We start from the raw sequence: 19239 nt of genomic DNA, 5'->3' as shown, positions 1-19239 counted from the left end.
AATTTTAACTCATTTTAGTCCTTGTGCATTTATTATTTTCTTATTTTCTTTCTCCTAATATTTGGTTTCATTCTGCTGAGAATTTAACTCATTAATTTCAAGCATCTTTTATTTTCCAAAGCAAACACCGAAGGCTATAATTTTCCCCTCAGAACTACTTTACCTGAATTCCACCAGCTTAAAATAGAGAATTTGTTATGTTTCAATTCTACTTTTTTCTGTTACTATTATTTTTTCTTAACCCACATATTTTTTTCAGTAATGTGTTTTTCTTCTTTGCAAACATTGTTTTTTCAATCATCCTTTTCTTATTTATCTCTTCTTGAGTCACCTTTAGGTAAAGCGCTATCCTTGTGTGTCAGTTTTTGCAATAGCTTCAGGCTGACAGGACCTTCAGAGTGACTAGTATTCATAAGACGAATCTTTGCTTTAAAAATATGTTTTGTGCAATGGCTGGGTGCATTCATCTTAATTGTGATGCTCATATATTCTGTATATTATTGTTTTGTCTGTTTGATTTATCAGATATTTACAAATATTTGTCACTATGGTAAATTTGTTCATTGCTCTTTATAGCCTTGTTAATTTTTGTTTTATATATGTTTATGCTATATCATTTTATACTCATGTTTACAATATTTTAACCTCTGATGTATTAAACTATTATCACTGTATAATGAATTTCTTTATTTCTAGAGATGGTTCAGGTTAACACACTATTTTGTCTATTATTAATAAAGCTGTACTTTATTATATTATAAAGTTCTATAATTATATTTTGATTAATATATTTGTCAGGTATATCTTTGTCCTGCTCTAGACATCTAGACATTCAATCATTTCCAATCTTTTGTTTCAGGTATCCAATTCAGTTTATTTTTATTTAATCAGTGGATGGCAGGTTTTGTCTTTAATTACGGTGCTTATTGTAGTTCTATTTATTGTGACTATTGGTGTGTTTTAGACAGTATACAGTCCAGTTTATTTTTTGTTTAATCCACGATGGCAGGTTTTGTCTTTAGTCAGAATGCTCACTGCAGTTCTATTTATTGTGACTATTGGTGTGTTTTTATTTCTTATTTGCATTTTAATACATCCCTTTTTTTTGTTCTCCCCCTTTGCCTTCTTATGCATTGAATTACGTTTTGTTTTTTTCTCATTTCATATTTTTCTCTCTACTGGTTTGAAAGTTTTAAACGAATACTCTATCATTTAGTACTCTCTACCAGCTTTCTTTCTTAATCAAGTTATATTTCATTTGTATCTTTAGCCTCTTCCCAATTCAAGAAAGGATCTTATCCCAATTCAAAAAAGGATCTTAAAACATATAAGATTATTCCCTTTTTATAAGATATTGTTTTGCATGTTTGTTGATACCTTTTTTTAATCACACAAATGAGATACTGTTGCCTTTTGCACTTTACATTAGTTTTACACGTGCAAATACTATCATGAATTTTTATTATTTATTGTGGTAAAATAAACTACAATATTATTGTGGTAAAAACTACATAGCATAAAATTTACCATCTTACCCATTTTTAGGTGTACAGTTCCGTATGTTAAGTATATTCACATTGTTGTGAAGCAGATCTCCAGAGCTTTTTCATCTTGCAAAACTGCAACTCTATACTCGTTAAATCAAACAAATCCCTTTTCCCTCCATCCCTTTGCACCTGGCAGTCATCATTCTACTTTCTGTTTCTGTGAATCTGAGAAACCTCATATGATTCGAATCATAGATCTGTCCCTTTGTGACTGGATTATCTCACTTAGCATAATGCCCTCAAGGTTCATCCATGTGACATGATTTATTTTTTAAGCCTGAATAATATTCCGCTGTATGAATACACCACATTTTCTTTATCCTTTCATTCATTGGTAGACGTTTAGGTTGCTTCTACCTCTTGGCTATTGTGAATAGTGCTGATATGAATGATATGAACTGGGGATTGCAAATATCTCTCAGACCCAGTTTTCAATTATTTTGATTATCTATCCACAAGTGAGGTTGCTGGATCATACAGTAGTTCTATGTTTAACTTTTTGAATAACCTTTATACTCTTTTCCATAGTCATTGCGTTATTTCAAAGTCCTCGCTAAGAGTGCAAAAGAGTTCCAATAGGGATCTTTCCATCCTCACCAACACTTGTTATTTTCTGTTGTTTTGATAGTAGCCATCCTATTGGGTGTGAGGTAGTATCTCATTATGATTTTGACTTGAATTTTTCTGAAGACTAGTGCACATCTTCTAGTGATAACTTGGGCATCTTTTTGTATGCTTAATAGCCATTTGTATATCGCCTTTGTGGAAATGTTTATTCAAGTCTTTTGCCTATGTTTAAATCAGATTCTTTGATTTTGTCTTTCAACTGTAGAAGTTTTTATATATTCTGGTTATTAAGCACTTGTTAGAGATATGATTTGCACATATTTCCTCCTCTTTCACAGGTTGTATTTTCACTCTGTTGATTGTGTCCTCTGATGAATACAAGTTATAAATTTGATGTCATACTACTTGTCTACTTTTAGTTTTATTGCCTGTGTTTTGGCGTCATAGCCAAGAAATCATGGCCATATGTAATGACATGAAGTTTTTACCCTATGTTTTCTTCTATGAGTTCTATAGTTTTTCAGTCTTATATTTAGGTCTTTAATCAATGTTGTGTTAATCTTTTAATGGTGTAAGATAGGGTCAAACTCCATTCTTGTACATGTGGATGTCCAGTTTCTTCAACACCATTTGTTAAAGATGTACTAAATGTTTTTATTCAGCATTCCTGCTCATGTTTCTGACTTCCATTATTGCTTATTTTGGTCCTGCCTATAGCTTACATTATAGATTTTTTAAAATTAACATTTTTGTTTATTCTGTTTGAAAATGTGGATGTTTTTACTTGAATTTATAAAAGTATAGTTTCACTGGATATAGTTGGCTGCACATTTTCCTTTGTTGTAAATAAAGCTTGCAAAAAAAACTTCATTTCAAACATTTTTGATGTACAATTTTGCACATTAAAGTTATCAAAAGAGATTTAATGAGCACTAAAAATTTAATAAGTTAATACCCATATAAAATGAATGAACAAATAATTACTCATAAAATGAAGCTGCTTAAGATGATTTCTCAAGGCAGTTTTCCCAAATTCTTGGATACTTCTCATGTAGTAAAATGTATCTTAAACGTATTATAAATCAATGTGAAGTCTATTCATTTATTTTTTAAACAAGTAAAATTCTGAAAGGCACATCTCATACAATCCAAGAAAACAGAAATATATACAGCTCGTTGTATGAATATAAACACATGACTGTTATATAAATAAGTTAAATCAAGCTGTATCATTTATAAATTTTATAAATTATGGCAACTGCAAGGTCTTTTTTTTTTCTTTTATTTTTTTGAGATGGAGCCTTGCTCTGTCACCAAGGCTGGAATGTAATGGCATGATCTCAGCTCACTGCAACTTTCACTTCTCAGTTCAAGCAATTCTTGTGCCTTAGCCTTCTGAGTAGCTGGAATTACAGGTGTGCACCACCTCACGTGGCTAATTTTTGTATTTTTAGTAAGGACAAGGTTTCACCATGTTGTCCAGGCTGGTCTTGAACTTCTGAGCTCAAGCGATCCACCTGCCTCGGCCTCCCAAAGTTCTTGGCTTACAGGCATGAGCCACCATTCCTGGCCTTACATTCTTTTGATTCCAATAATATGAGAGTATTTCAATGTTATAAAATATGTTAATTTGAAAAGTAATAGGTCAAAATTTAACAAAAACCTGTCTCAAAATTTCCACAAATACTGAATGAATTAGAATTCATTGTATGTTTGATGATAAAGAATTGAATAATTAGAAGTAGAAGGAATTTTTAAAAAACACAATAAATAGAAAAAACCTAGTGTTTCTTGAGTGCCTACACTATACTAGGTGCTGTGCCAAGCTTCTCTAATCTTCTCAGCACCCTACTGAAGTTAGTACTCCAATTATCTTCATATTACAAAGAAATTGAAGTTGAGAAAGGCTTGAGTAACCTATCTAATGTCACACAAGTGGCATCTGACATTTGGCAGAGCTAGTTTATTAATTTTTTTCTTTAGCTATAGAGAATGTGTTTTCTTTTCTCTAAAATCAAAATAATCAACCCAAAATTGCTTAATTTAATACTAGAGATATTCAAATAAAAAAATACATTAAAATATAACATATTTTAGAAAACTAGAAACTTTGCTGTGGGACTAAATAAATGGAATAACACATCATGAACTGAACTGTAAAAGTGTAGTATTATAAATTATCAGTTCTTGTCAAATTAACATATAATAATTCCAAATTAAATTCCAACAGATTTTTGTTTTGTACCAGACCAAATTTTTCTAGAATTTATCTTAAAAATAAAATAGTTCGCAAATTCACAAACAATGGTAATGTCGGGGAGTGGATTGCACTATCAGAAAAACATTATGAAGCCTCAGTAATTCAAATTCTGTGGCAATGTCAAAAAAGTTTTCTGTGTAAATGGGCAAACTGAAAAGACCAGAATTATGCCTGAGGGCATAGAAGACTTCTGTCATATACTTATAAGGATCATTTTTCAAATAAATTGGGAAAATGGACTTTCTCAGTAAATAATACTTAAATCACTTTAAGGGATATGTGAAAAATTAAACAACTTTTACCTCATATTGCATATTTTTCTAAAGAAAACAGTGCTTTACTTTCTTTCTGAAAAAGGTATGTTGAATACATGAGTTGAAAATAAGAAAATTTAAAATAACTTGTTCAGATTATCCACATAAAATTGTTTTAATAAAAATACAAAAAGCACAAATAAAAATGAAAACGGAGACTATTATAACACATAAGGATGAGGGACCATTGGGTCATTCATATGTAAAGAGCTGTTATAAACTGATAACTAAAGATTCACCCCACAGCAGAAAATGACTAAGAAAGTAGAAAATTCAGTGAAGTATCAGTGCAAGTAGATATTCAATTAGTATATCAAGTTCTTTAATCTTATTCTTTATCAGAGAAATGCTATTTGAACTAACAATAATTTGGCATGTTTCACCTGTCATATTGGTAAAGATGGAATTGAATGTTAACATCAAGTGATCATAAAGATATGCAACTTCTCAAAGTAGAAATTAAAATAACCTTTCAGAAGGACATTGAGCAATTTGTATTACACTTTACAAAATGTACCTGCACTTTTGCCCAGATATTTATCCTAGAACAATTATCTGAGTGTGTGCAAAGGTAGCTGATTATTATAATAGTGAAAATTGGAAACAAAATAAATTTTGAAAACTTAAAGGAAACTCTGTTTTGAGAAAAGTTTTACAATATATTATGAAATATTTAAGGCAAATCAAAAGGTAGTGGCATGAGAAGTTCTGTATTTTAAATTATGTACATTAGAGACAAATTTATGGAAAAATATATAACAAAATGATGCTTATCTCTACTTGCTGAGTTTGCAAATAGTTTTTATGTCTTCTTTGTTCCTTTAAAAAATTATCTGCAATAAGCATATGTTATTTTGGGCAAGAGAAAAATATTCTCTTTAATAAATATGGTCATTGTTCAACAATAAGGTAAATGTACTTAATGTGCAGAACTGTACACATAAATATGGTTAAAATGGTAACTTTTACATGGTGCACACATATTATATCACAATTTAAAAATAAGGGTTTCAGTTCACATGCATATCTTTCTCAGATTGAGACAGAGGGATTTCTGTTCAATCTAAGGCTATTCTTCATGTTGCGTGCTTCATGCTGGCTACAATCCAGAACGTGCAGCTAAGAGGGTAGCTGTGTTGAGCTGATAGAAGGGCACAGTATTTATTCTTGCATCCCTTAAAATTGATTAACCTTTGAACAAGGTCAGTCAATACTATGTCTTGAATAGACTTAATATTTTCTGTTTTCCTGTATAACCCATTTAGAAGCTATTGATTATTTTCTGCAGATATTTCTTTGTAATCACTCATCTATGATTTACACATATGGAGTCAATTCACAAGAGTATATTTATATTGCCAAAGACATTGCTTCAATTTAGCAATTACTGCATACATACATTCTTATTCTATTAAAATAGATGTATCTTTTGATGTGTGAAATAAATTCTTGCTATTATAAACTTATAACCTAGTAATATAATGGTTCAACTTTGAAAATAACTGAAAAAAGAAAATACAATTTATCACGGACTTTAGGAAAGCTCAGATCTTGTTGGAAGATCCATGCATGACTGAAGAGACGGTAGCATTCCATAAAGACTTTGAGCTACATGAAGAATTTCAAGGAACAAGGAAGGGGAAAGTAGAATCCACATAAAATTATGTTCACTTTAAGTAAAGGAATGGGAATAGAGCTGAGATTGGAATACTTTGTCAGAGCACAATAGCAAGAAGTAAGGGATGAGTGGGATGAAGCTTATGTGCTTGAGATAATGAAAGATGAGGCAGCAAAGTTGGGTTATTACTAGAGTCATGGATTCCAAAACCCTGATGGGAAGCAAACTCTATTGAGATTACCGTGGCCATAAAGTGTAGAATGAAACGGAGAAGAGTAAAATTAAAAGCCAAAGTACATCTTGTGAAACTATTACATTATATTCAGAAAAGAAATACAGCCAGCATTGATGGTGAAAGAGGAAAAAGAAGGGATATTATAGAATATCATCTATGGAATTTGACAATTAACAAGATGTAGGGATGCAGTGGGAATTTAGGAAAAACAAGTCTTAGTCCATTAATGCCACTATAACAAAGCACCTCAGACTGAGTAATTTACGGACAATAGAGATTTATTTCCCACTCACAGAGGTAGAGGCTGAGAAGCCCAATGTCAAGGGGCCTATAGATTCAGGTATCTGGTTAGTTCTCACTTTCTACTTCTTGCATTTTCACTTGGCTGAAGGGTTGGAAGGGACAAAGGGATAAAAGGATGAACTTGTTTCCTCAAGCCCTTTTATAAGGGCACTCATCTCATTTCTAAGGGCAGAGCCCTCCTAGCTTAATCAGCTTCCGGTGGCCTCTTCTTAACACCATCACTTTGGGATTTGATTTCTAACATATGAATTTTGGAGGGACCTACACATTCAAACCATAGGGAGAGGTATAAACAATGTTCTGATGAATAGTGAGTGATGATTCATCAAAATTTCAAAGTCAGACGTTATCACATAAGTTTAAGCAGAAAAAATATTTTAATAGAATAATTTGACTCCTGGTTTCCACCTGTCATCAAACTGATGTTTGTATGTTTCAGAGCATAGATAGAATAAGGAAAAGGAGTAATACTTTATTTTATATATTTTTCAGGGTTTATATTGTGAGGAATGTCTGAATATATACCATGAAATAGTAATATGTAAGAATCTCAATAGTGCTTTGGGATTACCTGAGTATTTTTCTGCCCATCATTCATCTAAAGTCTTGTGAGTTAATTCTGGTGAGATAAGCCTGATATGGTGACCTCCTGTTTACAGCAGTAAGATTCATTCAACCTCAGAATGTTTAAATAAACCAGCAAACTGAGAAGTTAGAACTTGAACCCAGGTCTTCTGACTCCCAATCAAGAATAGCTTCTGGATGTAGAAAAAGTTGTATTTTTTTTCCTATAACATGATACAATTTCAGAGCTGAACAAAACCTTAATGATCAGTTATTTCAGAGACTGGAAAACATTTCTGGAAATAACATACAGTAAAATACTTGTTTTGCAGGCTATACAGGATATGTCACAAATACTGATTTCTAATACTGTAGCATTGAAACAGACATAAACAACGTGTGGTAAAGGAATGGTTCCGATAGAACTTTTACAGAAACAGGCTTCAGACAGAATTTGATCCATGGGTTATAGTTTACTGATCCCTGATTTACTCTCTCTGAGCCTTATTTCTGAAGAAAAAAAAATATTGTCACTCTAGAAAGTTTATTAGACTTGTCCAGGTTTCTTCTGGCTGTAGCATAGCAATCTATTTAATCTTGCTGCTTTTTTAGTCTAATTGGCAAGGTTTGTACATTCTCTACCCTCAGCTTTATAAGGTATGGTGCAAATATTATGCTAATTGGCCTTTTTGTGGTGCTCATGGAATTTGTTTAGGTAGTCAATAGTATCTTAATTGTGCTGAAAAAAGTTCATTGATTATATATATCTTTCTCTGGAGACTCGCAGACATACAGTCCCTTGAAATGCTGATCTGCCTTTCTTCAGGATTCTTCACTCCGCAGCGTCGGAAAACAAAGTCTTTAATAAGCGCAATTGGCAACAATGACATCTATTCAACGTTGCAACTTAGACTCCTAACAGATCACAGGAAATCTTAAAATTGTTCCCTCCATCTCATACTCCAAGGGAGCTATAATTAATTTTGAGTTGTTACTTATACTTAAGTCAAAAATAAAATATTTATAAAGTTGTGTTTTGTATTTTTCATTTGATCATTCTTTGGGGAAAGACGCAATATGTTTACATAAAATAACATAATGCAAAACAACCAAATATTTTCCAAGTGTGTTTGATTTGTTATTCAAATACGAATCCTGCTAGCAACCTTAGTCGAAGGCCAGAATTTTACGTCTATAGTCAGAGCCCTATGATTTGATTTTAGAAAACCTATCTTTATTACATTTTCTGCTTTTAGAGGGCTCTGTGTTTTATGTTAATGTCAGGCCAGTTATGTTCCTCCACGGTGCGTGGTGTTTAAACCAGAAGATTAAAAACAAGTTAGAAAAATTTTCTGCTTAGAGTTATCCCCATCCAACTGTGTGTGTGAGTGTGTGTGTGTGTTTGTCTGTTTGTGTGTGTGTTTCAAGAGATCAAATATTAACTATTTCATGCAATCTAAACACACTTTTTAATTTTGAATGAAACTGATAATACACATACTTCTAATTTAGCTTTTTTTTTCCTCATGAAGAAGGCAGTAGAAGCTATCTGCATATCATTATAAAACTACTGTTTCAATCTAAGAAGGAAGCCAGAATGTGAGCCTTGGGGGAGTCTCTGTGTCTATATTCCAGTTTTGCTGTCTCTGTTATAATAAATGAGTTCTTATATAATCAGATAGAGTTGAAATCTTGGTGGTTGCTATAGGGAAAATATAAAATGAAAGGTAGTATCAGGCAGTGATAGTATTCTCCATTTGGAGCAGACTTAAAAGTAAACACAAAGTTAAAGGCAAAAACCAGATATTATTTCCTACTTATATCCTGAATATAGTCTAATATTACATTGGTATTTAGAGATGTAGGAGAAAATATTTTGGGAAGTTTATGAAAATAAATGAGATACTAAAGCATTTTGATAATCAAGTGTTGAGGATTATTCGGAAAAAATGATCAGTGCTTTGCCTTTGGATATTTTGAAAATTTTTGTAAACATTTAAAAAACGGAACCTTACAATGAGATGAAGACAAAGAAAAACAGAAAAAAGATAAACAGCAAAGAAGGAAGATAAAAATAAATGAACAATTCTATTAAAACCAACTTATGGCCAAGCACAGTGGCTCACACCTGTAATCCCAGTGGTTTGGGAAGCCGAGGCTGATGGATCACCTGAGGTCAGGAGTTCAAGACCAGCCTGGCTAGCATGGCAAAACTCCATCTCTACTAAAAATACAAAAATTAGCTGGACGTGGTTGCAGGTGCCTATAATCCCAGCTACTCAGGAGGCTGAGGGACGAGAATCACCTGAATCTGGGAGGCAGAGGTTGTGGTAAGCTGATATTGCTCCACTGCACTCAAGTCTGGGCGATAAGAGCGAAACTCCGTCTCCAATGAAAAAAAAAAAAAAAACCAAAACCTTATTCCACAACTTAATGTACTACATTTTTAAAAATTACATCCCTATTTTCTTATCCTTGGCAGATTTCTTTCTTTGTTACTAGGGAAGTACATGTTAGTTTATAGGGATATTTGAAACCAACTTTAGTGTACAGTTTCATCACTGATCACTGTGGTACCTAGATATGAGATGCCATGAGAAATATTTGTAGTTATCCTGTGTCATTTGGGAAAGAAGTAAGTTCATTTAGCATTGATTTGCAGTAATTAGTGCTTAACTTTATGTTAAATATTGTGTTCAAGAAAGGGGAGAAGCATATACTTTCCAGCACAGAATTGGTAATACTTTTCTGGAATATGGATTCAGTATCGATTATGTTTTTATTTTACTTTTTTCTTTCCTTCCCCTTCTCTCCTTTTCTTTCTTGTTTTTTCTTCCTTTCTTTGTTATTCCTTGAGACTTCTTTCACCTTCAGCCTTTTGTATTTTCACAAAAGGGATTTTTGAATATTGCTACGAACTATAGTTTTGTAGTAGGAGCATTTCGAATACTCATAATTTGTTGCTTTTGACCAAAGTCCATCACAATTTCTAGAGTAGAGAACGGGCATACTATGAGCCATAAGCATCTCAGATGTTTTAAGTAGAATAGAGTTAGCATGAGTTTTTGAATGTGAAAAAAAATCCAAATGAAATTCATTGCATCAGATAAGCACATTTCTCGTGTAAGTTTGGCTTTACTTTCTGTGTAATCAAGTAAGAAAAAAAGGGTTGTTTGAAAAGTAAAGTCCTTTTATAAAGCAGTAAGAAAGTCGTCTTTCCTAGAATTGTCTCTTGAGTTATCTTTACACAACAGCATCATTTTGAAACAAAGCACAAAATAAGGGTCATGTACAAGATGCTCTAAATTGAAAGATCTTTGTATATACATCTTTGGATCTAGAGAAACATAGTGACATCTGCCTTTGATTATCATTAGATGGATAAATTCTAATTCTAGGACTGTATTTAAAACATTTCAACATACACAATGATATTATATGTTCTGGGAATGTGGCACACGGTGGTTATTTTTAACGTAATTATAGATGTCTGACTGGTCGTCTTTGAAATAAATTATTTTTAAAAAGCCTTTCATGGAAAAATTAGAATTCTTCATGGTTCAAGTCATGTTTATCTTGGGAAAATTCAAAATAAACTATTTGAATAAAAATTTGTTTGCTTTACAATTGTCCAGATTAACTTTACAGAAACTTTTTGTTAATTGCTAAAATATCTAGCTTGTTCAACTACTCATATTGTACTTCTCCTATCATTGTAAAACAGTTAAAGAAAATGGGAAAACATAGTTTCAAGGTGTTGGTTCAGAGAAAAATATTAGGATAATTATAATATAGAAAAAGAATTAGCTGTACATGCATTTTTACTGTAGACCAGGGTTCCTTACCTCTAGGATTCAAATCACTATATGTAGATACAATCATTTTTACTCTGTGGGTTGTTTACCTCCATTTTGCAGATTGTTTTAAATTTTACAACGATGGATCTTTACAAGAGTAGTTTGTGCTGGTATGACTACATTGAAGTAAGAGATGGGTACTGGAGAAAATCACCTCTCCTTGGTAAGATATCTTTTCCATCTTATGTTGCTGTGTATTAACTCTGTCCTGTCCAAAGAAAACCAACTGATTCTCTCAAGAGTCATCTTAGAGTTAAAAATGTGTGGGCCTAACATTATTTTTATGTTAATTATACCTTTTTCAACCATACCAAAAATACTCGAAGACAAATGGATAAATACATTCACTGATTAACTAATTTAAGCTAGCTTAAGTTATGAGGTAGCCGCTAGGATTTGAACAGAATGATTGAGAATAGCTTTCTCATATATTGTGCCTATCATGAGTACTCATCACAATGTTTCTGTATTTTTGCTTTAAGAATCAGTTTCAACTTAAAAAAAAAAAACTCATGTGGGGTGTACATGTTGTGTGTTTGTGTGTTTTGTTTTTGTTTTGTTGCTAAGCCAGTAGTGTAAACTGTTAGGTACATGTTTGGTAGCTGGCTTCCTATGTCAAGCATATTAACTCTTATTATATTATAGACGTCACAATTTTGCTTCTCAGAGAGTTTTCTGTGGCTGAGAAGAGACATTTGCAGTTTGTGTCATAAACTATAGTCAGATTTGGTGCTCATGAAAGTCTGCTGCCAACATTTAACCACAGACCACACTATTAACTTGCATAGGCAGTTTACTGTTGCCCTCTGTTTTACTCAAAGGTGAGAGCTGTTTGGAGCATGCAGGCATCCACTCTATATTGATCTTTTTCTGAGATTGTAACTTTTTCTTTACTCTTAGAAGTAGTTTTGCTCAGTCGCGTTGATGAACTGTGCAGCTCTTTTAACAACTAACACCTACTGAATGGGCACAGTTGTATTAAAAGTGACAGCAGCCATAGTAAATCCAAGAGATCTGTAGAAATGTTTAAAAAAATAAAGAATTGAACGAATGTGGTAAGTCAGATTGAGGAAAACATTGTCTTCTATATTTAGTTTCTTAGCCTAGATGAAGCAACTTTTTACATATGTATGCACAGGCCAAAGAAAATATTTCATTAAATTCATATTAGAGAAACAAATCTAGAGCTAAAATTCTGAACAACACTTCTTTTTAGAGCACCATCAGCATTACATGGCTCAATGTATAATGGACCACCAGAGTGAGGCAGTGTAATCATGGTTTTTATGTGAAAAGCTTTCCCTACCGTTTCTTCTAAGACTTTGCTCCAAAAAGTGCAGCACTTAGATTGGTAGCATCGAAATCATCTGGAAAGTTGTTAGAATTGTAGAAACTTGGCTCCCACTCTATATCCTCTGAATTAGGGTTTGCATTTGAATAGATGCACACTATAGTTTAAAATACACGGCTCTCTGTTACCTGCCTCTAATTTGCTTTGCAATTTAGGAAAATATGTCTTCACCTGTTAGCTGTTAGTATGAACTTGCTTTGTGCAAGTTGGCTACCGTTTTTCATACACTAAAACTATGTATACCATTTCCAGAGACACATAAAAATGGATAACATTGTAATATGTTTGTAGAATTATTGCATGTGCTTTATCATATTTAAGCATTTTGTGATCATGTGAAACCTTAGAGCATAGAGGCAGAAATAAGCATACATATTTGTGGAAAGATGGGGAAGAAAGGAAGGAATGACAGGTATTACATTCATTTGCTGTAATTCATATTTCTGGATACAGAATTAGAAGACATTGGAAATCACGCTAAGTCTTCTGATAGTATTTGTTATTCTGCCTATAACACCACAGATTATAGCTTTGTAGATGACATGGAATGCGTGCAGTGATAAAAGATACCAAGAGTAGCCTCGGGGTTTTCCTAAGGAGTTGCTATTGAACCTGGGTGAATTAAGAACTCCCCTCTGAGCTGAGAGCACACTCTTTCTTTCTTTCCTTTTTGGAAATGAAATCTTGCTTTGTCACCAGGCTGGAGTGCAGTGTTGCCATCTCGACTCACTGCAACCTCTGCCTCCCAGGTTTGAGTGATTCTCCTGCCTCAGCCTCCCAGGTAGCTGGGACTACAGGCGCGCACCACCATGACCAACTAATTTTTGTATTTTTAAGAGAGATGGGGTTTCACCATATTGTCTAGGACGGTCTTGAGCTCTTGACTTCGTGATCCACCTGCCTCAGCCTCCCAAAGTGCTGGGATTACAGGCATGAGCCACTGTGCCTGACTGAGGGCACATTCTTAACCAAGTCATTTCCCTGCTATTGTCCAGGTTGACAATTTGAAACCACTTTCTTAGGGTGACTTGCACCTTTTTTCTGTTCCCCATTAAATATATTCCCCACCTCGATGCATCATTTGACCTTTTTCAAATAGTTTTTGTGTAACCATCTTACTTCTACATATGGTAACAATACTGACATCAGTCAGTTACTCTGAGGCTGATGGTCAAATGCTTTATAAATGTGTATGAAGAGACTGTTTTGTTTATCTACCATTAGTAAGTAAATATTAAGGCATAGTTGTGGTTGCAATCACTTGGAATGGAAATGTGAACCAAATCAGTGTTTACATTTTATTTGTGGCTAGTACGAAAAGAACATAGACTATAGAGTCCTATTTAGGAGTTTCTCTTTATTCTTTTATTTCTTTTAGGTAGATTCTGTGGGGACAAAGTGCCTGAAGTTCTTACTTCTACAGACAGCAGAATGTGGATTGAGTTTCGTAGCAGCAGTAATTGGGTAGGAAAAGGCTTTGCAGCTGTCTATGAAGGCAAGTCACATTGACTTTTAGAGAGTAGTTCATCTTATACCTCAACAGAAATGTTCATTTCTTAATTTCATTACAATGACATTGTTACCATATTTTAAAATTATGAATTTTTCTGACTCTGTATTATCATATTCATACAGATAATTATAATAAAAATACTCAGTAAATTTAAATTGCAAGAACAACCTGTTTTCTAGTATCAGTGATGTAATAATATCTCAATGTGTTCAGGATGTGTGGAGAAAAAAGCAAATGGCACAAGCATTCTTAAAGTTTAATTGTTTCATGATAGTTTTAAAACATTATGAAGAAATTATCATTTTCCTTTGTACTGATTTTGTGTCTGTTTGGTCCCTGTATTCCTGAAATACTTTTTATTAGAGGAAATTGCACAGAAAGTAATTGTGCTGATTTCTGGGGCATGCTTTATCTAAATAAGAAAGTCAGCATTTGAGGAAGGACTTACAAAATGCTTTGTTTTATCCTTCTCTAAAACAATAAACTGGCATTGTGCTTTCTTGGCTTTAAAACCAAGCTCCTTTCTTGCCAGGTTGTGGGTGGAGGAGACACGTCCTAGTAGAGCAGTTTATGTAATTTTGAAGACAGAAGATTTCTGCTTCCCTTAAACTTTTAAGTAAATGGAAGCATTTTGTTTTAAGGATTAACTGCCCAGTAGTGGAGAGGATTATTTGGAGGGAGTCACGGATGCTGCACGCATGACACTAACTCACTGCCAGAGAACCAGTGAGTTCTGTTCAGGATGAGACTCCTGTTTTGATGAGCTATTTTACCTGCAGTCGAAAGACCAAAGGAAGCAGCTCAGAGAATCACAAAACAAACTCACAGAGAATAAATTCACAAAGCCAGTAAAGGTTTTTAAAGGTTAAAAAATACCTTTTTGTTAAGATAGGATTAAAAATTATTTATTCCTTGACCATTATCTAATATTTGTAGTTATTTGATTAGGTTTATTTTTCTTTTCTTTTCTTTTTTTACCATATAAATATTTGCTGCATTACAATCAGTCAACTTTGATTTTTATAGCCTGGTCTTTATGTACTGAACTACAGGAGCTGAACTTCAATGTTAACCTAGAAGAAAATGAAAACGAAATGGCATGTCTAGGCTTAGTTATTTGTTTGTTTTTTGGCTTTCTTCAGCGATCTGTGGAGGTGAGATACGTAAAAATGAAGGACAGATTCAGTCTCCTAATTATCCTGATGACTATCGCCCGATGAAAGAATGTGTGTGGAAAATAACAGTGTCTGAGAGCTACCACGTCGGGCTGACCTTTCAGTCCTTTGAGGTAAAGTCTTTTCGGCTATCTTCCTGGCACATATTCTCCATAAATGACAATGGCATTTAAGAGAATCCTCATTAAATCAGCAAAGAAACAGAGAGTCAGCCTTTTAATCAGCAAAGAAGCAAAGGATCGCTCATAAAATGCAACATCAAGAGCCTAAGAGTTTTTTTTCTTCTTCTTCTTTCCTCGTTCGCAGACATTTTCAAGAAGATTAAAGTGAGTTTACATTATCTGTGCTATTTGAATTAGAATGTTTTAAGTACTGACAATAGTTTCTTTTGACAAATGCACAGGCTGATTTCACAAGAGGGTCCATTAAGTAATAGAAGTTTTACTTCTATTCTAAACTAAGAGGTTAAAAGGCAGACAGTCTTTCTTGTAAGAGGAACAAAACATTTTTCACCTTTTTTTTTTTTAACCATTACACAGATAATTGTTTATATCAAAAATAGGGATTTTAAGTGTTCTTATGAGCTTTCAACCTCCTTAAAAATATTCGTCAGGGAGATCAGCCAGCATCGTTGTGTTATTAGAGGAAGGGCAAGAAGAAATCAAAGTCCAATCAGAAATTTTGGATCAAAGTCCGGGTCCAGAACTAACACACTGGCCCATGGGTCATTTTTGTGGGATGAAAGGGACTGAGTTAAAGATTTAAAGTCAGGAAATAGGGGAATTTCTCAGGAACTCCAGAGTATGTTTAAATCAAAGAGTTGTTCTAGAAATTGAGAGTTCAAGCTGAAGTGGAGAGAAACAATGAGGTCCTGGTGGTAGGTCCCAGCCAGGGTTAGAAATTTAGATGCATGATCGGAGATGGAGACTTCACTGATTGGAATACTCATTCACTAAGTGATCAGAAGGCAGTAGTGAGCTCTACTACCCATTGGGTAGTAATGAGCACTGTGAACACTACCTACTGAGGGCAGTGATCATGGTCATGGTTGTGTGTCTGCACCTGCAGCAGGAGCACCAGGAGAATCCAGGCATTGTCAGTAAACCCAGAGAATCTCTCATCCTCATCTGCAAGCCTGTGCATTCTGTTTCTTCAGTACTTGTCTCTGTCCCCTTGCATGTACCATCCAGATGTATTTCCTTTTGTTACCAAAAAATATATACTTTCTACTTAATCATCATGTTGTATTTTATGCTCCTGATCACTTTATTTATTTATTTATTTTTTGTACTTTTGGAAACTTTGATTCTGCCATTATTTGATTGATAGTTGAACTTTGTTATTTTAATGGACTAATAGATTTGCAAATACTGTTCAAATAGACCAGTTTATGGTTGACAGTGAACTAAAATTGAGTAGAAAAATTTCTCCCACAATTTAGACAAAAAAAGCTGATAAAAATTATCCAACCAATGCCTGTATTTGCTGTGTTTTGTGATATTTCAAGAATAAAGAGATTAACTGTCTTTTAATATGTAATTCAGTTTTTTTGTGGAATTCTATAATAGACATGATGCCAGAAAATGCATTCATTCCATCAACCTGAAAACTGATGCATGAAATTGCTACCTTAGTTGATTTGTACTTTATTTTTTATTTATCAATGCAATAACAGTGATAGTCTTCAAAAATAAGATAGCATAAGGACAAATGCAAAAGATTTGCATCTCAGACACTTATAATTATGCCTGACACACAATAGTCACTTAATAAATACTTGCTTACTGAGTGAATGAATCAGTGATGACTATGCTTTATGACCTAGGAAAAATCATGTCACAGGACGGCTGAGAGTACATTTTATTTATTGTCTCTAGTTTCCTGTCCTATCTTCATATTACTTTATTTCTATATGTTTCTGCCTCCCTCATTTATATGTTAGACATATTTTGATATCTGGTAGATCTCTTGTCTTTAAATGACCAAAACTGAACCCTTGTTTATTTTGTCTCACTCACTAAGCCTACTCTTCTTCTATTTATTTCAGTACTTTTTGTCACCATTTATCCAAGGAACATCCTTAATTCTACCTTTTCTCTTAAGCCCTGCAGCCAATCTATCAGTATATTTCAGTTGCTTTGTCTCCAAACTATACCCCATACACGATGACTTTACACCACCACTGTTCTCACCGTCTCCCTCTTTGCTTGGAATTCACAGAGAGAACCTCGGGTCTCTACTCTTGTTCTGCATATCCCGTTCGTCACCTCACAACCAGAGTGATGCTTTTACAATGTACGTTAGATTATGACACTGCTCTACTTACAGGGGGTTTCCATCACACCTAAAATAACATCTAGACTCGATTATCATGGGCCACGTCACTTGTGATTTGGTCTTTGGCACCTCCTCACTTCCTCCGTGTCAGCTCGTCTTGCCCTCTTTCTCTTTCTCAGAAACACCAACCTCACTCCCATATCACAGCGTTTACCACTGATGTTCCTCTGCCCCAGGTCTTTGCTTTTACTCTCTTGTTGCTTTATTTGGATCTCTGCTTAATTGCTGCCTTCTTAAAAAGTTCTTGGCTGATAACACTACTTAAAATATTGTCTTACCTACAATTTTCTCTAAATCGTCACTCTGTTTTATTTTTAGTTAATTGCACTTCCAACTACTGGAATGTGTGCTACAGATCTCTTTATGTACATGTTTATTATCTGTCCCTCTCACTAGATTATGTTCACCAACGGATTGAGTTCTTACCTGTGTCTCTGATCATTTTATCTCCAGCAACATTCTTTGTGAGAGAATGTTTGATAATAGATGAGATAAATGGATGGGTAGATTATATGTAAATCGATGTTTCAGTGTGTGACAGTTGGTGGATGGAAATGAATATATCCTTTCTTTATTAAAGGCTTGTAAGTTTCCATGCAGAGGGAAACAAGCCTGAATAGATAAGAAAGATTTAGATTATGGAGTACCTGGTATGCTGAAGTTAGACTGAATTTAGACTAGAGATGCTGAGTTTCAAGAAATTCACAAGTAACAGGATTTAAAGGTACCTAATAAACATCTAAATCTTCTAGGTAAGGAAACTGAGTTTATGCCGTTAACTTAGTATCACACAGGCGAGTACTAAAAGAGCATTAAAACCCAGGTACATTTGATCCTGATTTTATTTGCAAATTTGCCTATTTACTAAAATTTTGGAAGCCTAAAATTAACATTTGCAGTGCCTTCTGGGTCATTCACAGATGTGTACACAGCAGCAAATTTTGAGTCACCTAATGTGCCCATTGCCAGCTGTCATGTGCCTTACTGAGAAAATATGTGTGTCAGATTATCTTCGTTCAGACATGTATGGTGTATATATAGTGCTGTTGGGTGAAAGTTCAGTATTATTAAATGGGCAACCTGTATTAGGGCGTCTTTAAACAGAAACACACAAAACAAAATGTTGTGACTAGAATCTCACAGGAACTGTAACCCTGGGAGCAATGAATCAGTACTTGCTAGTTCAGTATTCTGAGCAACTGAATATAATGTAACTAGTATGAATATAAAGAATCAGCTTTATATATTTTCTTATTTGTTCTAATAGTCATTAGGTGGTTGTTTAATTTAGTCAGTTATCTGTTTATATCAATTCTTTTGTTTACCTGTGTTTCCAATACTCTGATTTTACCTGACAAAGTCCAGTTTTTATTCACTGATTCTAGTCTTTGCCTTATTTCAAAAACTGTTTATATTTTTATTTATTATTCTTTTTTTTTTTTTTTGAAATGCCATCTCACTCTGTACCCAGTTTGCAAGGCAGTGGCATGATCTCGGCTCACTGCAACCTCCACCTCCCGGGTTCAAGAGATTCTCCTGCCTCAGCCTCCCGAGTAGCTGGGACTACAGGCACATGCCACCATGCCTGGCTAATTTTT

At 33.9% G+C, this 19239-nt stretch overlaps 1 protein-coding gene across 4 annotated transcripts in view; it reads left to right on the top strand.

The window, feature by feature from the left end:
- TLL1 (tolloid-like 1) overlaps positions 1-19239 on the top strand; it is a 223262-nt gene that overhangs the window by 147757 nt on the left and 56266 nt on the right. For 2 of the 4 annotated variants that reach the window (XM_011959658.1, XM_011959659.1), the window contains exons 10-12: positions 11326-11428; positions 13995-14111; positions 15272-15417. In XM_011959658.1, the coding sequence (XP_011815048.1) occupies positions 11326-11428; positions 13995-14111; positions 15272-15417 (366 nt within the window). Of the gene's footprint in view, positions 1-2452; positions 2977-11325; positions 11429-13994; positions 14112-15271; positions 15418-16372; positions 16442-19239 lie in introns of those variants that run through there. The other 2 variants (XM_011959657.1, XM_011959660.1) reach the window with 2 other exon arrangements.

This window comes from Colobus angolensis, unplaced genomic scaffold, assembly GCF_000951035.1.
Source record: "Colobus angolensis palliatus isolate OR3802 unplaced genomic scaffold, Cang.pa_1.0 Scaffold5, whole genome shotgun sequence".
NCBI lineage: Eukaryota > Metazoa > Chordata > Mammalia > Primates > Cercopithecidae > Colobus > Colobus angolensis.
Note: the sequence above shows the minus strand (reverse complement) of the source record. Positions and strands in the feature narration are given on the sequence as shown.